This window comes from Protopterus annectens, chromosome 2.part0, assembly GCF_019279795.1.
Source record: "Protopterus annectens isolate FY-2018-M chromosome 2.part0, PAN1.0, whole genome shotgun sequence".
In the NCBI taxonomy this organism is placed as follows: domain Eukaryota; kingdom Metazoa; phylum Chordata; order Ceratodontiformes; family Protopteridae; genus Protopterus; species Protopterus annectens.
The window spans coordinates 1364978911-1365001844 of record NC_056728.1 but is presented as its reverse complement, the minus strand read 5'-3'; the positions used below and the strand labels follow the sequence as shown (position 1 = coordinate 1365001844).

The 22934-nt window shown below is 46.1% G+C and overlaps 1 protein-coding gene across 1 annotated transcript in view; it reads right to left on the bottom strand.

Annotated features, from left to right (window-relative positions):
- Positions 1–22934, bottom strand: part of MAD2L1 (mitotic arrest deficient 2 like 1) — a 321640-nt gene that overhangs the window by 254072 nt on the left and 44634 nt on the right. Inside the window, exon 2 of the mRNA XM_044061539.1 lies at positions 16349–16495. Within this exon, the coding sequence (XP_043917474.1) occupies positions 16349–16495 (147 nt within the window). The remainder of the gene's footprint in view (positions 1–16348; positions 16496–22934) is intronic.

Below are 22934 nucleotides of genomic sequence, written 5' to 3'. Positions count from 1 at the left end.
TTTGAGCTTCTTCATTCTGCACCAATTAGGTGACTGCCAAGACAATTGAAAAATATACCTGTAATATGTCTGGGGGATGGAAACTTAACTGCAACTGGAGGTGTACGCTTTCCACAGTTTTGAATCAAACTTCTTGAGCGAGTTCCCTGATCTTAAAGGCTACCCTCAAGACACTACAGAAAGTATTTAAGAGCTGTCTCATTCTTTCTTTAAAATATTCTACTAACATTAGCCTCAAGGCAAGCAAAGAAGTTGGTCTTCAACCTTAAGTAGAAAGCTTTTCAGAATCCTGAGAAGAAAACTTGGACACATTGCCTATATAAAATTAAACTACCACTTTTCTAAGAGAATGCTGAAGAGAAAACTGCACAACACACCCATAAGCAGAATAGCACACTTCTGGTGCCTAGTCTGAGGATATATTTTTCTTCTTCCTCAGGGGCATCTGTGAAAACAGCACTTCACTTATGAGGTGGCCGCCCAAAATAGCAACCACGAAAAATACAGAAAATTAAAAAATAGTATTCATCTAAGAGAGAAAAGTACAGTTGTCTAAAATCTTAACCGTAACATTAGAGGTCTCTCTATTCACTATTGTAAAGAATACTGTAGCAGAGTCACCTGTCTAGGGCAGCCCAACATCTGGCCAGTATACCAAAGCCTTTAGGTTGTAATGGGTACACAGTATGTCACACGTATGCTCCCAGTGCATGGCATAGGGCGTAAAGGTGATGTTCAGACGTACAATCCTCAGAACTGAAAAGTCTCAGTAGGAATGACAGCCTAAGGATCATCATCAGGTAACAGGCACATCCAGAAGGAAAAAGGGCACAGGTGGAGGGAGGGAGGGAATACTGCAACAGTGAAGAGAAGGACATCTACTGTTATGGTTTATACAACTGTACTATGTCCTTCCATATCACTGCAGCAGTATTCTTTACAATAGTGATAGTGCAAAAGCTCAGGTAGAAGACTGGAAGGAGGAAGCACCAGCAGAACCCTCTAGGAAGCAATGGAGAACATCTCTGGCCCTAGAAATCACATCCAAATGATAGTGCTTGGCAAAGGTGTGCACAGAAGTCCAGGTAGCTGCCTCAAGAATAGAATTAATATGAAACCCCTTGAAAAAGCACCAGAAAAAGCAACAGCCCTAATAGAGTGAGCCTCAACAGAAAAAAGAATAGCAAAAAGAAAGGACATTAGAAATCCAAGAAGAAACAGTTTGCTTGGAAACTGCCAAAATTTAAGACCTACGATGAAAAACAATAAGCTGTTCAGATTTCTGAAAAGCTTTAGTCTTATCCAAGACTAGAGTTGTCTAAGCCAATCCAAGGTGTGCAAAACCTTCTCACTAGCAGATTTCAGAGGAGGAGAAAAAAATGGGCAAATGAATAGACTGAGAGGCAACTCATTAACCACCTTGTGTATAAATGAAGGATTAGTACCAAGGGACACCCTGTCTTTATGAAAAAATAAAGGAGGAATAGCCATAAGGGCTTTGCAACTCAAAACACCTGTCTGGCAGCAGTAAAAGTCAAAAGAACAAGAAGTTATGTACTCACCATAACGTTCGATGTATGTAGTCCATCTCGTCTCACATTCTTGCTCACGGGTTCGGAGCTGAATACCGGCTCCGACTCGCCAATTTATTTACTAGCTCGAAGTCTCTCATTGACTGGGCCAAGCAGGTATCCCATGCTGCACTGCTCCATAACCCCAGATCTAGTTTGCTGCAAAACCACAAACACACCCCCATACACACAACAAAAACTACAATGTAGTACTACCAAAGAGGTAAGAAAGAAAACAGTTACTGAATGGTACTCTAGTACCAAACCTAACCTCCAGATCCTCCAGGAAGGGGGCAGGTGGGAGGGTACATAAGAATGTGAGGCGAGATGGACTACATACATTGAACGTTATGGGGAGTACATAACTTCTTGATGTTATGTAGTCCAATCTCGCCTACATTCTTACTCACGGGACAGCGTCCCCAGCACCTCTATCCTGGGAGGCTCAAAGGAAGATACTCCTGAGGACTGTGGAACCAAAGGAAGCCTTACCCCTAGAGGCCACGTCCAGTTTGTAATGAGTAACAAAGGTATGGGGGGAAGCCCATGTGGCTGCAGCACAAATATCATCCAAGGATAGTCTGGCATGGTATGCTATAGACGCAGAAACAGCCCTAGTAGAGTGAGCCTTGACAGGGAACGGTAGAGTTTTTCCTGCTGAAGAATAAATAAAGAAAATACAATTAGCAATCCATCTGGAAATGGTAACCTTGGAAATAGAGGATCTCGCTCTATTGTCTGAAAAGGAAACAAACAATTGGTCAGACTTTCGCAGATGTTTGATCCTGTGTACGTAGAATCCCAATTGTCTGTGCATATCCAGCTGATGAAACCTGAACTCTGCCTTGTTCGAATATTGAGGGAAGAACACTGGGAGCTCAATAGACTGGTTGAGATTAACAGTAGATGTAACTTTAGGGAGAAAGGACGGGTTAGGTCGAAGAGGGACTCTGTCCTTATGAAAAATTAAATACAGGGGTTTAAAATGGAGAGGGCTTGAATCTCCGACACTCATCTGGCTGATGTAATGGCTATCAGAAAAGCCGTTTTCCAAGACAAAAACTTTAACTCGCAGGTGGCAGCCGGTTCGAAAGGTGGGGAAGTAAGGGCTTGCAAAACCAGGTTTAAATCCCAAGGCATAATAGGTTCAGAAATAGGAGGCCGGAGTAATAAGGTGCCCTTTAAAGTTTGTGAGCCATAAGGGGAAGGCTCAGAGGAGGTATGAAAGCTAGAAATAGCCGCCAACTGTACTTTAATAGTGGCAGGCGCAGAACCCTGCTGAAAGAGCATGGACAAGAACTCCAAAACCGCAGGAATTGGGGCTGTGTAGGGATCGATTCCCTGAGCATGAGCCCAAATAGAGAATCTCTTCCATTTGCTGGAATAAATCTTCCTAGTCGAAGAGTTATGAGAGGACGATAAAATGTGTACTACTTCAGGTGAAAAAGGATGAAGCCTGACTAGCGTTGGAAGTGGAGTAGCCAGGCTGTCAACCTGAGGGTCCGCAGGGAGGGGTGGAACTGTCCCGACATGTGTGTCAGTAGGTCTGGTACTGGGTCCAGAATCCAAGGAGTGTCCACCACGAATGGATGGAGGAAGGAGAACCAGACTTGGCGAGGCCAGTGTGGGGCAATTAGAATCACCTTGCTTCCCAAGGATAGGGCTTTCTGAATCACTCTTGGTAACAGAGGAAACGGAAGGAAAGCATAGAGCAGACCAGAGGGCCAATTGTGGACTACAGCGTCCTTGGGTGAGTCCCTCTGTGGGGGGATCAGGGGGAAGTAATTGATGCATTTGACATTGAGAGGATTGGCAAAAAGGTCGCAGCAAGGCTGACCCCACCTGTTGAATATCTGTTCCGCAACCCAAGGGTTCAGGGACCACTTGTAAGGCATGAACATAGCTCTGCTCAGCCTGTCTGCTATCACAATGGCCTTCCCCGGAATGTGCGTTGCCACTAGGAACCGTTGGGAAGATACTGCCCACTGCCAGACCCGCATGGCCTCTCTGCACAGGGAGTAAGATCTGGTTCCTCCCTGTTTGTTTAGGTACCATACCACGGACATGTTGTCCGAATGTATCGCGATCGTCCGAAGAGGGAGAAAGCTCTGAAGTGTCCGCAACGCCAGAAGCACTGCTCTCATCTCTAGGACGTTGATGTGCAGATGTACCTCGTGATCTTGCCACGTGCCTTGGACCGTCCTGCCAAGATAATGCCCCCCCACCCCATCTGGGAGGCGTCCGTGGTCACGGTGGTGACAGGTGACAGAGGAACAAACTGTTTCCCCTCGTCCAGATTGGTGGAGCAAGCCACCAACTGAGATCCTGTTTGCATCGGTCCTTGAGCAGGATCAGGTGAGAAAGGGGGAGTTTCTGAAAGGACCATTGGGCAAATAGAAGCTATTGAAGAAGCCTCATATGTAATCTGGCTAGAGGCACTAGCATAATGGTAGCTGCCATGGTGCCCAAAAGCTGAAGAACCCATCTCGCTTGTACTTTCCTGAGGGGTAATAGTGCGCGAACCTGATTGTGTAATATTGTGATCCTTTGATACGGCAAGAAGGCCCGCATTTGGACGGTGTCTAGCTCTGCGCCTATAAACGTGACACGCTGTGAGGGCAGCAAGGCAGACTTTTCTCAGTTCAACTTTATTCCAAGTTGCCGAAAGAGGGTAATGGTGGCGTCCCTGGCTTGGATAAGTAGATGCCTGGTGGGAGCGGTGAGGAGCCAGTCGTCCAGATAAGGAAACACCTGGAATCCTTGACGTCTCAGGTGAGCTGTCACCACTGCCAAACACTTGGTGAACACCCTGGGGGCTGTGGCGAGACCAAAGGGCAGGGCACGAAACTGAAAATGGCTGGCTCCCAGCCGGAAGCGTAGGTGACTCCTGGATGCCCTGTCCATTTTGATATGATAGTAAGCATCCTTGAGGTAGATGGAGCACATCCATACTTCTTTTTCCAGCAACGGAAAAATGGACTGAAGGGTGACCATTCGGAACTCGGACTTTTGAACACAGTGGTTTATTCGGCTGAGATCTAGAATGGGTCTCAGGTCCCCTGTTTTTATCGGCACCAAAAAGTGTCTTGAGTAAGTCCCTAATCCGATTTGGTCTGAGCTTTGTAAGGCTGCGTGATCCTTTTGACTGGATGGAACGTCTGGGATTCTTCTGACTGGAGGAGGGTCTGGCGAAAAGGGTACGGCATAACCTCCGGAAACTATTCGTAACACCCATCGATCCTGGGTGATGCTTTCCCAGGCTTCCGGGTGTAACGATATGTGGCCCCCGACTGACTCCAGAGAAGCACAGTCTGACAACACATCAGGAACGATGGTAGGAAGAACCGCAAAAGGAATCGTAGTCTCCCGAGTTGCGGGGACCTCCCTCTGCCTCTAGGGTGGTGTCTTCCTGAATAACCTCCCCCACCTCTGCCTCTGGAGAGGGAGTCACCTTGTGCGGCAGGGAAAAACTTCTGTGATTTCTTGAACCACATCTTTCCCCCTCTCTGAGCCTTGGGGTAAGGCCTCGAGGGAAGGGAAAAATAGACCCCTACGGCAGACAGGGTCTTTCCCTCTTGCTCGCATCTGGTGAGGGTCTCTCACTTTGGTCCCAAAAAGCGAGGACCCATCAAAAGGAGCGCCAGTGAAGGAAGACTTGAAGGCCTCCGCAAAACGACAGGCGCAACCAGGCTTTCCTCCTGAGGGCCACTCCTGAAATGGCTGCACTACTCGCCCCCTCTGCTGCATATGATATAAGCCTCATGGACGAGTTGACAACAGAATTTAGGGTAGACACCTGGGTGTTAATTGTGGGTGCTAACGCCACAGGAACGTTACCCGCTAGAGTATCTCCTAACTCCTTGAAGAGATCTCTCTGGAGCGGAGTGAAATGGCAAAGATAGTTCAGTGACTGTAAGGCGAAGGTCGCTGACTAAAGGGTACGCTTCCCGTACCCGTCCATCGTCCTAGACTCCTTGTTAGGAGGATGGACGGAGGAAGAAGTCTCTGCTACTTCCTTCTGTGTGGCCGCCGCCACCACCATGGCATCTACAGAAACCCCTTTGGACAGAAATTCTTTCCCTGGTGGAGCAGAAAGGAACTTATTGGGCCTTCTGGGTACAGGTTCCACCGTATCAGGATTCTCCCACACCCTTCGACAGATTAAATCCAACAGTTTGAAGGGTGGAGACACCCAGGAGGTGAAGGGTTGAGCTCCAAAGGCCTTGAGGAATACTGACTCCTCCTCGGAGGGGGTTTGGAAGGGCCAGTCGCCCCCTCTCTCAAAATCTCCAGGATGTCGGAGAAAGAGACGTCATTAGAGGATGACTTAGGGGACCCCTCCGACTCCTCGAGGTCGGTATCAGAAATGAGACTCGTCCTGGGAGTCTATGTGCTTCCTCTTGCATGTCTTCTTTCTGGGGGCCTCAGACTCTGAGGGACCCTCAGAAAGTTGGGGACTGCTCATGGGGGTATCCCCAGACCTTTGGGCTCTCTCTGCTATCTACGGATAGGGGGGTGTCACACACTCTAGCCAAGGTGGAAGGGGACGGAATGACTGATCCGGGTGATGTAAATGACGACTTGGCCAGTGTGCTCCGCATGGCCTCAAAGGCCGGTCCCCCAAATCAGAGGACCGACGGGCCTCCGAGGCCATGATCAGCGTCGGGGTCCCCCGAGCAGATGTGCCGAGAAGGAGGCTCAGAACCGATGGATGTCCCGAAACATCCCCCTCGGGCCCGACTTGAGGAAACCAGAGTGCCGAAACCTGTGGAAGGAGCCGACAGGGTCAGAGCCGACGTCGGCACCGATAAACCTTTAAGGGGTAATGGTGCCGGCGCAAGAACATCACTCGGAGCGGAGCACTCCAGCTCCGAAGACAAGGAAGCGCTCGAAGGAGGAACCATAGACAACCAACGGAACAGGCTCCGGAGCAGACTGGGTCGAAGCCGAAAATAATTTAGCCATCACCCTACGACTGCAGGAGCCTCTGCACCACCCTATCAACATCCAAATCAGAAAGCCTGGAGGATTTGGAGGACAGGGATGGAGAATGGGATCTCCTGTCAGGAGAACCATGCCTAACACTGGGAGATCGGCTCCGAATTAGTTCTAGTAAAATAGGAGCCAAAGCAGATTCCAGCACCACTGATACCTCCTGCAGCCCCAAGGACATAGGAGCCGAGGAAGCAGAGTCAAGTTTTGAAAGTTTCTCCGGCGGCTCCGAGGAGACAGACGGAGCCGGAGATCTTTTCTTTGTTTTCGAAGCCTTAGGCTTGGCCTGAGAATCAGAGACAGAGTCCAAGGACTCCTGAAATGAAGGTTTCAAGAGACCCTTCAATATTAACTTGTTTTTTCTCTCCTGAAGCACCCTCGGACTGAACGCGTGACAAAAGCTGCAAGACTCTTGCAAATGAATTGCACCTAAACAATAAACACATACAGAATTGTCCATCAGTGATGGACATTTTGTAACCACACTTGGCACATTTTTTGAAACCAAAGACAAACAATAGTTGAGCAAATGCACCTTTATCAAACAACAAAGCTTTCAGGTATAAAACCCTTTTTCAATGATAACAAAAGGCATACTGAAACAACTGTTTAAATACAAGCCCAACCCATCACATGACCCGCAGCCAAGGTCACATGACATACACAATACAAAGCTCATAACATTAAAATCACATAAAAATGCATAAACAAGCTTTTATGTATGCATATTAAATGATAGAATATATAGATAAAAAATATAAAAGATTTATCCCTTCTGAAAATATATCTCATCATACCACATATCATAAAGCAATTAAGAAGGTTTAAAAAAAACACCAAACTTATTTTATCTTAGTATGCTGTAACCTAATCAGTATCGGTTTTAAAGACACACTTGCATTCAATTTTGTTCATCCTGTTTCTAAGCAACTATTTGTTTTTCATAGCATAGCTACTTGTGTAACAACTAATGCTGTCTATTTGGCAACATGTGAGGCCTGCCCCTCGTTTTATGTCGGCAAGACAACAAGGAAGCTCAAAGAGCGCATTATAGAACATAAGTTGGATACAAGTTGGATATCAGGAGGGGCTGTGATACTAATGCGTTATCTAAACATATTAAATGCTTAGGAAATACCCATAGGTTTCTGTTTAGGGTTATTGATAATGTCAGCATGTCAGTTAGGGGAGGTGATGTGTGTAACTTACTTGATGTAAGAGAATATGAGTGGATTGTGAGACTATCTGCTGATGTAGCCCCTGGTTTAAATGCAAGTGTGTCTTTAAAACCGATACTGATTAGGTTACAGCATACTAAGATAAAATAAGTTTGGTGTTTTTAAACCTTCTTAATTGCTTTATGATATGTGGTATGATGAGATATATTTTCAGAAGGGATAAATCTTTTATATTTTTTATCTATATATTCTATCATTTAATATGCATACATAAAAGCTTGTTTATGCGTTTTTATGTGATTTTAATGTTATGAGCTTTGTATTATGTATGTCATGTGACCTTGGCTGCGGGTCGTGTGATGGGTTGGGCTTGTATTTAAACAGTTGTTTCAGTATGCCTTTTGTTATCATTGAAAAAGGGTTTTATACCTGAAAGCTTTGTTGTTTGATAAAGGTGGATTTGCTCAACTATTGTTTGCCTTTGGTTTTTATACAGCATTATTCTACATTTTTTGAAACCGAAAGGTTTATGTTCCTATTGTTCTTTAGACATTCTGAAAGAACCAAACTAGGAAACACAGCAGGCGGGAAAACCGTAAAGTACAGTTTTGTACCTACCATAAATGTAGATGTCCGATAGGTATGCATCTGCAGTCATCACATATGGGTTGTCCTGCCTCAGGCAGCCCTTCGGTCGGCCGGATTAAGTCTGGGTCCGGCATCGGCTGATGTCGCCCTTTCCCCGACGTCAGAGTGCCTGGGGTATAAAAGAGTCAGCCTTGGCCATCTTCCTCAGTTTTTCTTGCCCCAGATGCCAGGTGCCCTCTAAGGAAGGCTAAATTTGGAGAAATGCAAAATATTCCAAACATGCACAGTAATAAAATCAAATACACCATAATAGATAACCCCAGCTAGCTATAAGAGGGAGTATTACCCAAGAAATACCACAGAGGGGAAGGAGGGAGGGAAAACCTGACTGCAGATGCATACCTATCGGACATCTACATTTATGGTAGGTACAAAACTGTACTATGTCCTTCAAGGATGCATCTGCAGTCATCACATATGGGTAGAATACCATAGCCAATCTGGGGGTGGAGGATCTATGTATAGGATGGTGTAGCTAAAATGCCCTGCAGGACTGCCGTAGCAAAGCCTGCTCTGGATCTGGAATATAAAGGTAAATTGTAATGCTTGGAAAATGTATGCACGGAGCTCCATGTAGCAGTTTCTAAAATATCCTTGGTAGCCACCCCTCTTAAGAATGCAGTGGAGGTGGCTGTGGCTCTCGTGGAATGAGGTCTAATGTTAGCTGGCACAGTTTTTCCATGAAAGGAGTAACAAAAACAAATGCAATTCCCTATCCATTTTGAGATTGTCTGTTTGGAAATTGCTTTTCCTTGTGCACTAGCAGCATATGCTACCAACAGCTGGTCAGTTTTTCTGTAACTTTTAGTTCTGTCCAAGTAGTAGCGCAACTGTCTGTGTATGTCCAGGGTGTGCAGAAGTTTCTCCCCTTTGTTTTGTGGATTTGGAAAGAAGGTAGGCAAATGAATAGCTTGGTTTAATGAGACCCTGGATACCACCTTTGGCATAAATGTAGGATTGGTTCTCAATGAGACTCTGTCCTGATGAAAAATAATAAATGGCTGTACTGCCATGAGGGCCTGTAACTCAGATACTCTTCTTGCTGAGGTTATGGCCAGAAGGAAGGCAGTCTTCAAGACAAGAACTGTAGTTCTGCAGATGCTGCTGGTTCAAAGGGAGGCAGTGTTAGTTTTTCCAACAGTTAAGGTCCCAAGTAGGCAGTGGTGGTGTCCTTGGAGGCTTGATGTTTTTAATCCCTCTTAGAAACTGCCTTAGGAGAGGATGTGAGAAGACAGGTGGATCAATATTGTACTCTGCTGAAATTGCTGAAGCATGAATTTTAATGGAAGAGTAAGACAGACCATTGTGGAACATTTCTGCCAAGTATTCCAGGATACGTGCCATGTTCATCACTGTCACATCTAGACCCTTTGTGGTGTTCCAAATGAGAAATCTTTTCCATTTTGCTGAATATGCCTTTCTTGTGGAAGGCTGGCGAGCTTCCATGATAATATCCTTCACTCTCTGGGATAGCCTATCCTGAGGAGTCAAGGTATTTTCCAGGCTGTTAGTTGCAAGGTTTTCAGGTTGGAATGCAGAGTTTTGTAATTGTGCTGTGTCAGGAGCAGTGGCCATTGAGGAAGAGGCCATGGTTTCGTGTGTGACATGCTCTTTAACAGTGGGTACCAGTGCGGTCTTGGCCAGTCCGGAGTTATCAGAATCACTTTTGGCTGCTCTGTCCTGATCTTCAGTAAGACCTTGATCATTAATGGGAGAGGTGGAAATGCATACACTGTTAGAGTTCTCCAGCTTGTGGGTGGTATGTCCTTGAGCAGAATTTCTTCAGCTGATGATTGTGGGGGGAGGCAAAAAGATCTATGTCCGGCCTTCCCCAGGATTGTGTTATCTGTAGAAAGATGTCTGGGTGCAGCATCCATTCGTGTGCATCCATGATATTTCTGCTTAAGCTGTCCGCCAGTATATTGTCTTTCCCTGGCACAAATTGAGATTGCAGCTCTATGTTGAGTTTCAAGGAAAGTTTCCATAGATTCATTGCCAGTCTGCAAAGAGGATATGAATGGGTGCCTCCTTGCTTGTTTATGTACCACATAACTGTGGTGTTGTCTGTCTTTATTAGTAGGTGGCCTTGATGCAGAAAAGGCTTGAAGGCTTCGACTGCATGTATCACTGCCAGCAGTTCCTTGTGGTTTATGTGCATGCGTAGCTCTTTTTGTGACCATAGACCTTGAATGCATCTGCCCTCCATGTGCGCTCCCCATCCGTGGTCTGAGGCGTCCGTTGTAATGGTTTGGCTGGCTATTGGTTTGCTGAAGGGCAGACCCCTGTTTGACTGGCTTGCTTAAGCCCACCACAAAAATTCCTTTTCAAGGCATGGAATGAGTGGTATCAAAGTTTCCAAGCTAAACTCCTTAGGTACCATTGTAGTTTCCTCATATGTAGCCTTGCTTGTGGAATCAGAAGGATGCAAGAATCCATGTAACCCAGGGTCTGCAGGATTTTCCTTGCAGTCAGCTGAGTTTGTCTTGTCAGACTTTTGAAGTAATCTGGTAGTTGACTATTTTTCTTCTGTGAGGAAAGCCATTTGGGTGGTTGTATCTAGATTCGCACCCAGAAAGGTTATTCTTTGGGATGAAACAAGTCTTGATTTGTGAATGTTGACTGTATATCCCAGGGCCTGAAGTAGGTGAATGGCGTAATTCAAATGTTTTACCAATGTTTGTTGGCTGTCCGCTTGTATAAGGCAGTCGTCCAGATATGGGTATATTTGAATCCCCTGAAGTCTGCAGTGTGCAATCACTGATGCCAGGCGTTTCATGAATACTCTGGGCGCAGTAGATAAGCCAAAGGGCAATGCTGAGAATTGATAATGCTCTGAACCTGCAAGAAATCTGAGGTGTCTTCTGCAACTTTGTCTGATAGAGACATGCAGGTATGCCTCCTTGAGGTCTAGAGTTACCAGCCAAGACCCCTTGCCCAGCATGGGAAGGAGCTGCTGTAGAGTCAGCATTTTGAACTTTGGTGCAATGAGATAAGTATACAGTGCGGACAAGTCGAGAATAGGCCACCATTGTTTTTCTTTTCTTGGAACAAGGAATAGTCTGGAATAAAATCCTTGGCCTTGTTCTGAGAGAGGAACCTTTTCTATAGCTTTCATTTGCATTAAGCTGGAGATTTGTTTCAAAGCCTCTGCCCTTTGATTCAGTGGCAGGTCTGGCATGCCTTTTCTTTTTGGTAATGTGTGAAAATGGAACCTGTATCCTTTGTCTATTATTTGTGGTGTCCATTTGCCCCTTGTAATACTGTGCCAATTTTCTGAGAATAAAGAAAGCTTTCCACCCAAGGGTGCTTCCAATTGAGCCCTGGTTGGCGGTGGCAAAGTAAAGTCACTGAGCCTGTCCTTGTGCAGCAGTTGTAGGTCCTGCATTACCTCTCTGGTTGGGAGGCTGCCATTGACGTCCTCTGTATGAGCCTCTAGCTTGCCCTCTACCTCTGGCACGCCTGTTCTTGCCTCTCTGAAACCTCTCTGTGTCTGGAAAGGACCAATTTTTGGAAGGCCAATTCCTGCTGAATCTTGGTGGTTGGACTTGGAGAAAATCTTTGACAGTTTGTACAGATTTTGCCTTTTCTTCAACTTTCTTTAGGACCTCCTGAGCCGTGGAGCCAAATAACTTTTGCTTTTCCAGTGGAGCATCCAGAAGCTTTGCTTTGACATGGTCTGGCAGAGATTGTTCCTTCAGCCAAGCATGCCTACGAATGACTGCACCAGTCATAGCTGACCTACATGAAGCTTCCAATGAATCATAACCACATTGCAAGAAATGGTTGCTAACCTGTTGGGAGTTATGTACCAGATCCTGAAGTGATTTGCGATCTAGGGGTTCAGGTGAAGACAGTTTTTTATGCAATTCATCTAACAAATACTCTTGGTACTGTATCATATGAAACTGACAATTCAATGCCCTCATAGAAAGAGTAGCAGAAGTATACACTTTTTTACCCCATCTCTCTAAAGCTCTAGACTCCCTTTCAGAGGGGAGAGGATTTTTAGTAGTGGCAGCTGCAACCCCTTTAGGGCCCTGGGAAATAGTTTCTGGATCAGCAGAGTGGGCCTTGTAAAGGTGAATATGTGAGTCCGGGACCCTGTAGTACCTATCGGGTTTGACAGGAGCCGGAGGTAGAGAATCAGGGGTTGAGCTAGACTCAGAGTACACATCATCAATGACATTTAAAACAGGAGGAATAGCCAAAGGTCTATGCTGAGGCAAATGCAAGAAGGTCCTTAATCTCTTCCTGGAATCAGAGAATTCCTGGCCCTGCCATTGGAAATGCTCTCTCATAGTGTGGAGTGTCTCCCCAAAGGAAAACTCTTCAGGAGGGGAGGCCGAAGGAATAGATTCCTCTGCATCAGAATCCTCGTAGGCCAAAAAAGCCTCCTCCTGGTGGTCCGAGAGAGTAGAACCATCTGAGGCCTCATCTGAGGAGTGGGGATCAGAGGGCTCAACCCTGGGCCTTTTGTCTGGAGGAGGTTGAGAGCCCCTGTCCGGATGAGGTTGAGAGCCCCTAATTAAGGAGATAAGGTCCTCTGCTAAGCTTAGAATCTGTGAACCTGTAGTGGGTCCCTAAAGGATAACCTTGGGAGGCAAAGCTTTGGAGAGTTTAGCAGCTTTAGCCCTAGAGAATGCCTTAATGGACATGGATGCAGGAGGCCTGGCTGCACCACGTGCTGGTGTAGTTTTATCTAAAGGTATGGTGTCGGAAGGTTCCAGGACATCAGTTTCTGTTGGAAATTCAATAACAGATTCAGCCGGGGCCTCCGGGACTGAGGTAGTCGGCTGAGCGGTTTCGGTGGTAGGAAGTACCAAGGACTCTGTTTCAGCAGAGACACTCGCGGTAGGCCTGGCCGTGGTTTCAGACGAAACCGCGGCCCGCGTGTGTTGGTCCTTGTCCTTCCGTTTCTTAATCAAATGTGAAGTCGGAGTCTCCGACGGCATATTGTACGAAAAACTAGCCCCAAAAAATTCCTCTGCAAACTCCGCCCGACGTCTAAGAGTGCGTTGGTTGAAGGAAGCACAGGCTGAACAGGCAGAGACGTCGTGGTCTGGGCCTAGGCAGGGGAGGCAGTAAGAGTGGAAATCCTTATGAGGCATTTGTTTCCCACAAGTTAAACAATTATTAACTTTATCTGACATCGGCTGAGGCAAGAAAGAGTCCCCAACGGGGTACTTAGCTTTTTGAAGTCTTTGGTAGCTGAATTACAGGAGCTGACCGACCGGCACTTGCGAACTGCTTCTGCTTCGGGCACCACGCGGCAAAAAAGACTGAGGAAGATGGCGTCGGTTGACTCTTTTATACCCCAGGCGCTCTGACGTCGGGGAAAGGGCGACATCAGCCGACGCCAGACCCAGACTTTGGAATCCGGCCGACCGAAGGGCTGCCTGAGGCAGGACAACCCATATGTGATGACTGCAGATGCATCCTTGAAGGACATCCACTCTACCAAAACTTAGAACCTCTAAGTGAAACGGTTCTCAACACACACACACACACACACACACACACACACACACACACACACACACACACACACACACACACACACACACCACAGAAAAAAGGATCTAGTACTAGCTAAATCAGCCACAGATAACTTTAAATAACTACAACACACAGAAAAGGAGGACTAGGTCCTCTAACTCAAACGGGCCTAGCCCACTGGAAGTTAGGGGTAGGGGTTTCAACTACAGACAAGAACACACTAATTAATCCACAAATTACACAAATAGCTATTAAAATAATTTTTTTGGTGAAAAAAACAGCAAATTTCTCGAGAGAAATTGAAAAGTAAAGGTACTTAGCCACAGCCAAGCGAAACCACGTCCTAGCTACAAGAGCGGCAAACGAGATCTGCGGTTATGGAGCAGTGCAGCATGGGATACCCGCTTGGCACAGCCAATGAGAGACTTTGAGCTAGTAAATAAATTGGCAGAGTCGGTGCCGATATTCGGCTCCAAACCCGTGAGTAAGAAAGTAGGCGAGATTGGACCACATAACCAAGTGTTTTCCAAGAACAATGGTGTAAGGAAGCTGAAGCAGCAGGCTCAAACAAAGCCAGGGTCAATAAAATTAAAGGTCTCAGGAAGGAGGAACAGGCTTCCTGGGAGGCCTAATGTGAAGGGCGCGTTTAAGAAACTTGGTTGACCTCAAATGTAGAGGGCGAGGGGAGAGACAAAGGCAGACAAGCAGAGAGTCAAAGGCAGAGAGAGCTGATAGGTGGGCCTTAATAGATGAATATGCCAACCCAACACTGAGAAAGTCACACAAATGAGAGAGAACCAAAAGGTACACCCACCATAAGTGGATCCAAATTACAAGAAAGACACCAAACAAAATCTCTTCCATTTAGACAAATAAAACTTTCTAGTAGTGGGTTTTCTGGCCTCCTGCAGGACCTGAAGCACATCCATAGAAAAAAAAAAAGGAGTCTGTAAGGGAAACTGGATGATCCTCCAGGCCTTCCCTTGCATCAAGAGAGATGCTCAGTGGCAGTACAGCCAAAGAATATGACCAAGCTTTCTTGGACTTTGAGGATGGCTGATCCTTGGGCCGTGAAGATCCTTCCACAGTTGTCTTTAACCAACACTAAGTTGTTGGTTTGCAAGTAAATAGCATGAGAAAAAAGCCAACTACACATCTTGGAGATGAAAGCTTGGCAAATTTTGCAAGACGTACAGTCATAGAAGCTCCTAAACAGAACAAATACTACTCATGATGTTCTTCATGGGGATTCCGTCTCCCAGACTCGCAATGCCCTTTTCTGGATGACATGAAACCACCAGAACCAAGGCAAAACAGAGAGAAGAAAAAAGGGGGGGGCACTTATCTGACAGCAATTTGGTAACCAGCAGACAAATGAGTGCTCAGACCGACTAAGAGAGCATTCAGATTGTAGGCAAGAAGTTCTGAGGATGGTACGTATGGACGTCACCTTTATTCCCCATGTCATTCACAGGGAACAAATGTGTGACATATAGCGTACCCATTACAACCTAAAAGGCTTTGGTATACTAGCCGGATGTCAGGCTTCCTTAGGCATAGGATCCCTATTGTAAAGAACACTGCAACAGTGATATGAAACATAAAACCTTACTAGAAGCAATGCCTTAAAACAGCCACTCTAAGTTACTAAAAATAAAATAAACTCTCAAAATATGTTGCTTACACAGATTTTATTTTTGAAGAATGAACAGCAACTATACAAAAACTGGGAACGGAATATAGCCTTAAAAGACCATAGCACCAACAGGAACACCAGTAAAGGTTAAGGTAATGCTAGGTCCTCCATCCATCTGACATATTATTCTAGATATGATGGTAAATGCAAGAAACATGGAGAAAATGGATGATGTTATGCCTAATTTTTTTTAGATCTGTAAAATCTGTTTCATTTACATGCATCCCTAAACATGTAAAGCTGATGAAATCTGCAATATTCTCAGAATTTAAAGTGGTATCACAGATTATTAAGGATTTTTCTGATATAAATGACTTGCAAGCACAAACACTAACGACAATATCTGCTTAAGTCAAATAAAGCACAGCTGTCAAGTTATTTGGGGTTTATAACAATGAATCATTTGCCAACAATTTAAGAAAATGTACCAATGCATAAGAAAGTTATTTCAGATTTTTGTTTCAGATTATCTGGTCTGCAAAGTTAATGTGCATTATGCACATTTTGCACTTATTTTATTTGCAAAATGTTTTCAAATATGTGCTCTTGACTTAATGACCAAAACAAAATTGGGGAAAAAATGTCAGCCTAAAAATATTAGAGAAAAAAATGCATTTTGAAGGCAGGGTCCATATAAAATATTTCTATTTAATGGAGGCATGCAAAGTATTGGTTTATAAATACAATTCTAGACACAGCAGTATGTCATGAAAATAAAAGGAATAATATTAATGAAATATATAATAGTCATGCACAATTATTCATACCTCTTAGCTGATCCACCACTTTATTCAGGTATTCTTTAAGAGATGAATCTGTTGTTACCAACATAGTCAAGCCATACTTCTGCTCTCGTGTGAAGGTCTCGGGTGGGTAAATTCCACGCTGATACAAAATACTATTGATACCATAGGCTGCATGAATAAGAAAGAAATGGAGTGAAGGAGTATTTAGTAATGTGGGAAAGTAACTTAGTTGTAGAAATACAGCTCTCAGATCAATTCAAATACAACACTCGATATTAATTCCATTTCTAGAAACTATAATGCAAATTGAACACATTCGTCCCCACTATTTTTTTTTTTTTTTTTTTTTGCTGGTCTGTGCCTAACCTAATCGTGCTATACTCTAAAATTCCAGAGTTAAAGTTTTAACAGCAATGCAAAATAAAGGGTACACTTGAATACAAAGGCAGGTCCATTGTTAGCTGGATGGAAGTGGTTTTCTGGCCGACATTAAAGCACTCACTGGGTGAGTAAAGATGGTCAAGGTGAAATCCTGGCATCCATGTCAAGAACACTTAACTGATTATGATCGCGGAGACCAGATCATAACTGTATATAGTACAGGGAGTAAAATTCCAAGTACTATCAGTAACACAGCAGCAGCAGAAAAAATACACATTTTACCAGCTTGGAATGCCAGTAAAGCATAGTGTGAGATGCATATAGAAAGAACCCAAGGGAAAAAAAAAGAGTCGGGGACAGTTTTTAAGTACTGCCCTAATTTAAAGAATTACTTAGACATCTGTAAACTTTTCTGAACCATGAGGAAAGATATTCAGGTTCATAGGTGTATACTAGGCCAATGGCCCTAGAGCCTTTACAAGCCTAACCCAAAGAAGTGCCCATGGTGAGTGAAAGAACATCCCTTCCACCAGACAGTGACAGCACTTATGGGATGTGTAATTAGAAGTTATGTACCTACCATAACGTTCCATGTTAGTTGTCTTCTCTCCCCTTCTTTCTTGCTGGATGGGTTCGGAGCCGATCCTCGGCTCCGACTCGGCACTTGCTAAGCTCGAGAGTCACTTTTACCAGCTCGAGGCAGCCCCATATCCCATGATACAAGGCAGTAAATACCCAGATCTCGTATGGTACCTAGAGGGATAACTGCCTAGCATAAAAACTTTCCACTAAGGAAAGAAGAGCAACTAGCCTAAAGGGCTGTAAGGGGAAACCAGACAATTAAAACTAGAACTAACTGGTGCCCAAAACTCTTCCAGAGACAAGGGAGATCAAGGTCTGTCCAGGCAAGGGGGACAGGAGGGAGGGTCGCAAGAAAGAAGGCGAGAGAAGACAACATGGAACGTTATGGTAGGTACATAACTTCTAAATGTTAAGTTGTCAATCTTGCCTTCATTCTTGCTGGATGGGACTGCGTCCCTAGCACCTCTATCCTGGGTGGCTCAATGGAACAGACTCTTGAGAACCGTGGAACCAAAACTGGCCCTACTCCTAGAGGCCAAATCCAATTTGTAATGAGAAACAAAGGTATGAGGAGTGGCCCAAGTAGCTGCTGCACAAATAGTATCCAAGGGTAGCCTAGCCAGAAAAGCTGTAGAAGTGGCTAGGCCTCTAGTGGAATGTGCCTTTGGTTTTGAGCACAGTTGTTTGCCCCTAAGTTGATAAATGCCAGAAATGGTGGAAGATAGCCATCTAGATAAGGTCACTTTGGAAACAGGGTGGCCTTTCTTATTTTCATGAACAGACTTCCTGAATTGCTTTGTTCTGTCCAAATAATATCTGAGCTGTCGGTGAACATCTAGAAAATGCAATTTTTGTTCTGATCTGTTGGAATAATTAGGAAAAAAATACAGGGAGATCAATGGATTGGTTTAAATTTGTTTTTGAAGCAACCTTGGGCAAAAAGGATGGATTAGTTCTCAAGGATACTCTGTCCTTGTGGAAGACCAAATATGGGGGACGAACAGAGAGGGCATGAAGTTCTGACACTCTCCTAGCCGAAGTAATAGCGACAAGGAAGAGTGTCTTCCACAAAAGAAACTTTAGTGAACAAGAAGCTGCTGGCTCGAAAGGAGGAAGAATTAAGGATGTCAGCACTAGATTTAGGTCCCATTGTGGAGGAGGAATCCTGACAGGAGGTCTCAGGAGAAAAATTCCTTTCAGAAAAGCTTTACAAAGCTTGTGGGACATAATGTTGTGATCTGCAAATCCGACATGAAAGTTCGAGATTGCAGCCAACTGAACTTTGACCATGGAAGATGAAGAACCAGAGTGAAAGATTTCCGCTAGAAAATCCAAAACTGCATGAACAGGGGCAGTAAAGGGATCTATGTTCCTCGATTTCACCCAAAGGGAGAAACGTTTCCACTTGCTAGTGTAAATCCTTCTAGTAGAGGATCTAAGGGAAGCTACTATGATATCTCTAACGGGGTTAGAGATCATAGGAAGCCTGGCTAAGGAAGGAAGTGGAGCAACCAAGCTGTGAGGTTGAGAGAAGGGATGGACCGATGCAGCTGACCCGACTGGTATATCAGAAGATCTGGCACTGGGTCCAGATGCCACGGCTGCACCAAAAGATGACGATGAAGGAACGGAAAACAAATTTGTCGAGGCCAATACGGGGCAATGAGAATCATTTTGGCTCTCAAAACGGTAGCTTTCTGGAGTACCTGTGGTATCAATGGAAAAGGAGGAAAGGCATAAAGAAGTCCCTGGGGCCAATCTTGGGTAACAGCGTCTCTGGGGGGATGGCCTGGAAGTGGGAAGAGAGAGAAGAAGACTGGGCATTTGCTGTTTTGGGGAGTAGCAAAAAGATTGCAACATGGGCGGCCCTACTTCTGAAAAATCTCCTCCACTATAGATTGCTTGAGAGACCACTCATGAGGCATGAGTATAGCTCTGCTCAATCTGTCCGCTAAAATGTTGGTTTTCCCAGGGATATGCGTTGCTACCATAAACCGATGAGAGGAGATCGCCCATTGCCAAAGTCTGAGAGCCTCTCGACACAAGGGATAGGACTTGGTTCCGCCCTGCTTGTTGATATACCATACTACGGACATGTTGCCCGTGTGAACTGCAATCGTTCCTAAGGGAAGAAAGTAGTTGAGGGCTTGCAACATTAAAAGCACTGCTCTCATCTCTAGGACATTTATGTGCAGGTGGTATTCGAACGGTTGCCACGTCCCATGAACCATCCTGCCCTGCTAATGACCCCCCCACCCGATCAGGGAGGCATCCGTAGTGACTGTGGCTACCGGGGCCGGAAAAACAAAGGGTCTGCCCTGATAGACTTGGGGAGAAGAAATCCACCAGGATAGATGTTTTTTGCAAGTTTGTCACCAGGATCTGGTGACGCATGGGAAGTTGTTGGTAAGACCATTGTGTGAACAACATCCATTGAAGGAGACGCATGTAAAAACAGGCCAAAGGAAGAAGAGTAATGGCAGCTGCCATGAGGCCCAATACTTTTAGGACCAGTCTGGCTTGCATCTTTTTGCTGGCAAGAATGATACGCACGTGGTTTTGGATATCTAGAATGCTCTGGCTTGTTAGGTTTGCTGACATCCGAGCAGTGTCTAAATTTGCGCCTATAAAGGTAATAGATTGGCAGGGCAATAAGGAGGATTTTTCGTAGTTGACCAAAATTCCTAACTGAGTGCAGAGATTTAGGGTGTAATCTCTGGCTTGGAGAAGTTGATGCCTGGTGGTGGCTGAGAGGAGCCAGTCGTCGAGATACGGAAACACCTGGAATCCCTGACGTCTCAGGTGAGCCGTGACCACTGCCATGCATTTGGTGAACACTCTGGGGGCTGTAGTGAGACCAAAGGGCAGGGCTCTGAATTGAAAATGACTGGACCCCAGCCGAAAGCGGAGAAACCTTCTGGAGTGTCTGTGGATTTTTATGTGATAGTACGCATCCTGAAGGTCTATTGAGCACATCCAGTTGTCTTTGCCTAAGAAGGGCAAAATCGATTGAAGTGTGACCATCCAAAATCTTGTCTTTTTCACCGACTTGAGTCTGCTGAGGTCCAATATTGGTCTCCAATCTCCCGTCTTTTTGGGAACCAAAAAGAACCTTGAGTAGATTCCAGGCTCTGAATGGTCTGTTGGAACTGGCTGACTGGACCTTTTTTGTAGAAGCTTTGATACTTCTAATTTTGCGATTTCCCTTAGACCGGGTGGAACTTCTGGAAGGGAATTTTTGTGAGGGAAGGGACTTTCCTCGAAAGGAATCTTGTAACCCTCGGATATGATCGACTGTACCCATTTGTACCAGGCTTCTGGGTACAGCGATAATCTTCCCCCGAATGCCTCCAAGGGTGGACAGTCTGGCAACACCTCAGGGATGCTGGGAGGGCTTGTCAGAGAGAGGCTCTCTGCTGCCCTAGTTCTGCGGACCCCCTCTGCCCCTAGGGCGGCATCTATTGTTATTACCCCCTCTGCCTCTAGGGGTAAACTGACCACGTGTGTCTGGCGTGACTCCCTGAGATTTTCGGAACCACATCTTTCCCCCCTTCTGTCCTTTGGGGTAAGGCCTAGAAGGGGTGGAAAAAAGGACTCCTACGGCAGAAAGAGTCTTGCCGTCTTGCTCACACCTGGTCAACGTATCTTTCACCTGAGGACCAAACAATGTTGACCCATCAAAGGGAGAGTTTGTGAAGGACGCCTTAAAGGGGTCTGCAAAAATACAGAGCCGCATCCAGGACTGACGTCTAAGAGCCACTCCTGTGCCTGCAGCTCTACTCGCTCCATCTGCTGCATAAGAAATAAGCCGCATGGAGGAGTTGGTTATGGAGTTAAGGATTCCTAGCTGAGAAGCAATCTTCTCCTGAGCCCCTGCAGCTGAAGGATCCTGTACTACTTCACCTAATTCTTTAAGGATGTCCCTTTGAAGTCTGGTGAAGTGACATAAATAATTCAGCGAACGCATGGCAAAGGTCGCTGAGGAAAACATCTGCTTACCATACCTGTCCATGGTCCTAGAATCCTTGTTAGGAGGATGGACTGGTACGGAAGGATCTGCAAGTTCCTTCTTGGTGGCGGCCGCCACCACCATGGCATCAACAGGGACACCTTTTGTAAGAAATTGTTTCTCGGAAGGGGCTGTAATAAATTTCGAAGGCCTCCTGGGAACTGGTTCCACGGAATCAGGAGATGCCACGCCTTCCGAGCTATCACCTCCATGAGGGGGTCAAAAGGCGGAGACACCCAGGAGGTGGAGGGTCGAGATCCAAAAGCCTCTAGGTATACCGACTCATCCTCGGAGGGATTAATGGAGGGCCAGTTTCCCCTCTGTTTTAGGAGTTCTAGGATGTCTGAAAAGGAGACATCCTCAGAGGAGAATCTTGGGGACCCTTCCGACTCATCTAAGTCGGTATCTGAAGTTGTAGACTCAGGGGAGTCTAGGTGCTTCCTCTTACAGGTCCTCTTACACGGAGGATCTCCTGACGGATCAGGAGAATCCTCGGAAGAGGGGGTTCTTCCCAGTGGGGAAACCTGAAGCGATGGATCTCTCGGTCCGGGAGCAAGAGAATGGGAAGAGACATCTACAGGCACCATAGAGGGAGGAGCTAAGGGGATAGACTGCTGACTGAGCCCGGGGGCCAGCACACTCCTCATCACCTCGAAGGCTCCCCTCACAGGGAGATCCGAGAGACCCCGCTCCGAAGAAACAGGGGCTCCCGGGCCCACCGAAAGGGAAGGCTCAGAGGCAGATGTCGGAGCCGAGCTTACCAAGGCCGAAGCCCCGAGAGGAAGAGCAGGGTCGGACAAGGGTCCGATGCCACTCACCCTCTCGGAGCAGACCAGGGAAGCCCGACCACTGGATCCCTCCAAGGAAGGTCTCGAGGAGGAGATAAGAGTAGAAGCTGAAGGAGCAGAAAGGGATGGTATCTGCCCCACAGCCGTAGCAGTGACTATTCCAATAGACTCCGGCTCCGAGCTCTGGAGGAGAGTCGAAGGAGGAACTTGAAGAGGGTGTGGACTAGTAGTCGTCTGTTGAGACTGACTATGAAGCATTTGGGCTAGTGCCTGTGATTTTAACAATCTGCTTACCACTCTCTCCAAATCATGGTCTGAGAGCCTGGAAGACCTAGATGATTGGCTCTGATGGCTCCGCTCCGAAAGAAGAGGAGAGGTCGGAGCCGAAAGTATAGGCTCCAAAGAGGGAGACCTGGACCGCTTCCTCGACGGAACCATCGGAGCCTAAGAAACCTCGGTTCCAGATGGAGCCGACAACTTATCGGCTCCAAGCCTGGTCAAAGATGTATTGCTAGCCGGCCGGCACCGATACCGAAGCCTTGGACACATGGTGATCGGAGCCGGTCGGAGCAGACACCAATGTGGCAGTTAAAGTATCGGCACTGATAGCCATCGGTGCCGAACTCCAAAGGAGTCTGAGCCAGGGCCGAAGGCTTAGATGCAGAAGCCTTGGCCTTGGAGGTCTTAGAGGGCTGACCCGAAGCAGACTTGGTCGGGGAGCCCTCTGGTTTAAGTAAGCCCCTTAAGATTAGCTTATTTCTCCTTTCCTGCAGGACTCTCTGGCTGAAGGAGTGACAAATAGCACAGGAGTCCTGCAGGTGGAGAGGCCCCAGGCAATAAATACAAG